This window comes from Verruconis gallopava (assembly GCF_000836295.1).
Source record: "Verruconis gallopava strain CBS 43764 unplaced genomic scaffold supercont1.161, whole genome shotgun sequence".
Taxonomy (NCBI): Eukaryota; Fungi; Ascomycota; class Dothideomycetes; order Venturiales; family Sympoventuriaceae; genus Verruconis; species Verruconis gallopava.
In genome coordinates, this window is record NW_015622297.1 from 1523 (window position 1) to 4849 (window position 3327).

General features: G+C 48.5%; 1 protein-coding gene across 1 annotated transcript; it reads right to left on the reverse strand.

The window, feature by feature from the left end:
- Positions 1-227: 227 nt before the first annotated feature.
- On the reverse strand, positions 228-2180 carry PV09_09750 (uncharacterized protein; the record flags this gene model as incomplete). The annotated part of the gene is made up of 5 exons (XM_016363870.1): positions 228-699; positions 825-1567; positions 1616-1698; positions 1792-2054; positions 2127-2180. 5 exons carry the CDS (start codon positions 2178-2180, stop codon positions 289-291), a joined length of 1554 nt encoding a protein of 517 aa, XP_016208299.1. The 3' UTR covers positions 228-288.
- Between the last annotated feature and the right edge of the window lie 1147 nt (positions 2181-3327).

The following is a 3327-nucleotide window of genomic DNA, read 5'->3' on the forward strand; positions in this document are numbered from 1 at the left end:
CGTTCGGACATCTAGTAGGATGCTGATAGGCAAATGATCAGAGTCGTGGTCCATGTCTCGATCTACTTTGCTCTTAATGATCCTGTCCACCATGCCTAGCGTTGTCCAGTAGAGGTCTATAGTCGATCTACCATCTCCTTCTTCGTAAGTGATTGTGTCTGGTTTCAGCATGCTGGTCCTGTCGAGGTTCTCCATCATCTCGAGGAGATCCCTCGCCTCTTTTTCCTCCCGTCGGACCTGCGAGCCCCCCCAATGGCGATGATGTAGATTAAAGTCGCCAAGTGCGATTTATTCTTCAGGTGCGTGTTTCTCCAGCTGTGCTTTCAGCGATGGGATGGTGCTTTCCCGTCCCTCCGTGTTCTGTGGTGCGTTGTACACGTTGTGTATGGCCAGCTCGTTGCTTGACGCATCTGCCCCGCCTATACGAATCTTCAGCGTGCACAGGTCCTTTGTGTTTTGTACGAACTTCCACGCGCTGTGGTCGAGCCTTTTATTAATGAAGAAGCATACTATTGCCGGGCCATCCTCTTTGTTGATTTCTGGATAGCAGAGCTGGAAGATGTCCTTGACGGGATGGTGTGTTGTTGACATGAAGGGATTCTTCCACAGTTCCTGAATAGCGAGTACGTCATACTCTATCACTCTCGGATCTCGTAGCAGCGTTGCCATGATGGTGTCTTTCGCCTTACGTACGTTATACTGCAGTATATTTAGTTGCGGTTGTTCTATCATAGGTCTGCGTCAGTATCGATGTCCATCTGTGAGTTCCCCTGTCTAAGTGCGTTAGCTGCCTATGCCTCAAGCGCCCTTCTAGAAGGTATCACCGCTCTCTGCGGCCGTTGGCTAGCGCTTGGAGGTTCGTTCTCCTTGTCCCCTGCTGGTGCTGACCTCTTCTGTCCTCGTCCTTGCGTAGAGCTGGGCCGACTCGTCCTTGATTTTTCGTGTAGTGTCAAGTCTCTCGTAGATCTTGATCTCCTGAGGGATATTCGGTCCAGTCCACGCTGGTCGATCTCATTGTGTGCCGTCAAAGCCGGGTGGTATTTTGGACGGGTTGTGAGGATCGCCTTAATCTTGGCTACCTCCTCCTTCCTGGTTGGACATTCCCGACTCCAGGCCTCATGTGTGCCGTGGCATACGACCCACTTCCTAGCGGCTTCCCGATTTGTCTTCGTCGGGCATTCCCAGGAACTGTGTTTCTGCGCGCAGTAGCCACATGTTTTCGCTGCCTTGCATTGGGTTCCTATATGGCCGTACTTTTGGCGCTGGAAACACTGCTTCAGTCGGCACTGCCTCTCGTATCGCTCGGCCGGGCACATCTCGCCCTGCCAGACCAAATTCTCGTCGATGATCCTGTTGGCGTCTTCTGGCTTCGTGAACTCGATGACTATTAATGACATTGCCTTCTGTGGTGGCTGTCTGGTCAGCCAGCCTATATATTTGATATCCGCAGTCGGAAGGAAGGCTCTGTTTTCGTGTAGGATGGTATCTCTGACTTCTTCAAAGTTCTCCATATTAATCGTGCTTGTGCGAATACCATGAACAAGAACTCCGTATGTGTAAGTACGTACTGACGTTCCGTTTCCAAGACGTGGTACCTAGTCATCTGTGAACTGACGGAGCGTCTGCATCTCGCTGTTGGTGGTTGTCCGGATGCTAAGGTCTCCTCTCTTGAGCTGATTGGCTGACATGGTTGTGATCCTAGCTATGTGTTCATTCTCTTCATTGTACGCGGGTTCATGGCGCGTAAGTTCTGTATTGTTTGGGCGTTTCTTATATTTACGATGATCTCACGCTGCACGGGAGCTGGAGATGGAGCAGTATAAGTTCTGTACGTTGTATTTGCCTGCTGCCAAAGCACCTTGTACTGCCGCAGTGGCATAGCTCATCGGTGCTCCTGTTTGATGCCGCGTACCATTATTCTTAATATCTCTTGCCATGCCTGCTACCGTCTTGCCGACTTCCGCCGCCTCTTTCGCCACCACGGTCGCCGCTTCGCTAGCCGCCGTGCCCTTTTGTACATTCGCCGTCAAATTCTTGACTTCCTCCTTGATGTTCTGTATTTCTTATGTTTGTCCATTTGCGTTTTGAGACAAGTCAGCACGTATCATGGCTATCTTGTCGTGTACTGCCGTCATGTCAGGGGTCCTTGAGACCTTCCCGACCAGGTCTATTGTTGCCATAATGACTGTCCTTATCTCCCCTGAGGTTACTGGTTGGTCTTTTACGCGATCGAGGTGAAGCAATACGTTCCGAAGATATCCCGTAAGTTGAGTAGCGTGCTCCTGTATCGGTGTTGGCCATGTCACCTCCTGGGGCCAAGGGATCGTCATCTCGCGTTCCACACGCGTTGGGTGACGCGCTGCAAAGGCTAACGATCTCAATTCGTCCAGAGTGACGTGTCTGTACGATAGTACTACTCAATTTCAATGATTCGGGTTCTCGCTGTTGTGATGTTTTTCTTTCGCGACTTGATGAATTATGTTAGTCTTAAGCCAACTTAACGCCTGTATCACGTGATTCCGCGTTTCGGATAACTCATTTCTCCATCACGCTCTTGTGGATTCATCTCGAAAGCGTGCACAATTCTTATTAGCATTTCTCAATCTCTCTAGCATCGAACTGGATTATCCACATGGCGCCTCAAAAGATATATCCTCGTGCAGGCCTCAAAAAAATTACGAAAGCGCACGCCAACCGTCCAGTGGCGAAAAATGTTGATATTCTGGTACGTTTTGTTGTGCTTTCGTCATGCCTGTTGCAAATAACAGGGTTTCCAACGTTGAATACTAACGAAGCCTTCGAGGTTTTTCTCGACTACGTGCTTTTTATGCAGGAGCTCGTGCGCGAAGCTTCAATTACTTCAAGACAATCTGGTGAAAGGGTTGTAAGATCTAAACATCTAAGAAAAGTCCGCGAGGTTGGTACCTTCCTTTAATCTCAAACGGAAGCTCTAGTAGTGATATCGAGAACTTAGAAGTGCCTGAGAAAATTCAAGTGCTAAATCATCATATACGTGGTTTGTTCAACGACAGCATGTGTTAGGTTTCTTAGAGGCGTCAATTGTTGCTTCGGATTCAATGTGCCCTGGTAGCCAAAAAGCATATTACAAAATAGAACTACGTGATTGGCTATAACAGGGTTTATCAAATCTGAATGTGTACTTTGCCTACGTAAAAGTGCCATCATTCGAACACCTTCTAAGTAGCAAAGCAATGTATGACTCCCAGAAAAAAGGTTAGAAGGGAGAACCATCCAAGCTTTTGGAGTTTTCAGCAGCTAAGTTTCATTAACTATATTAATCAGGTCTACGTTTTCCACCATCACGCG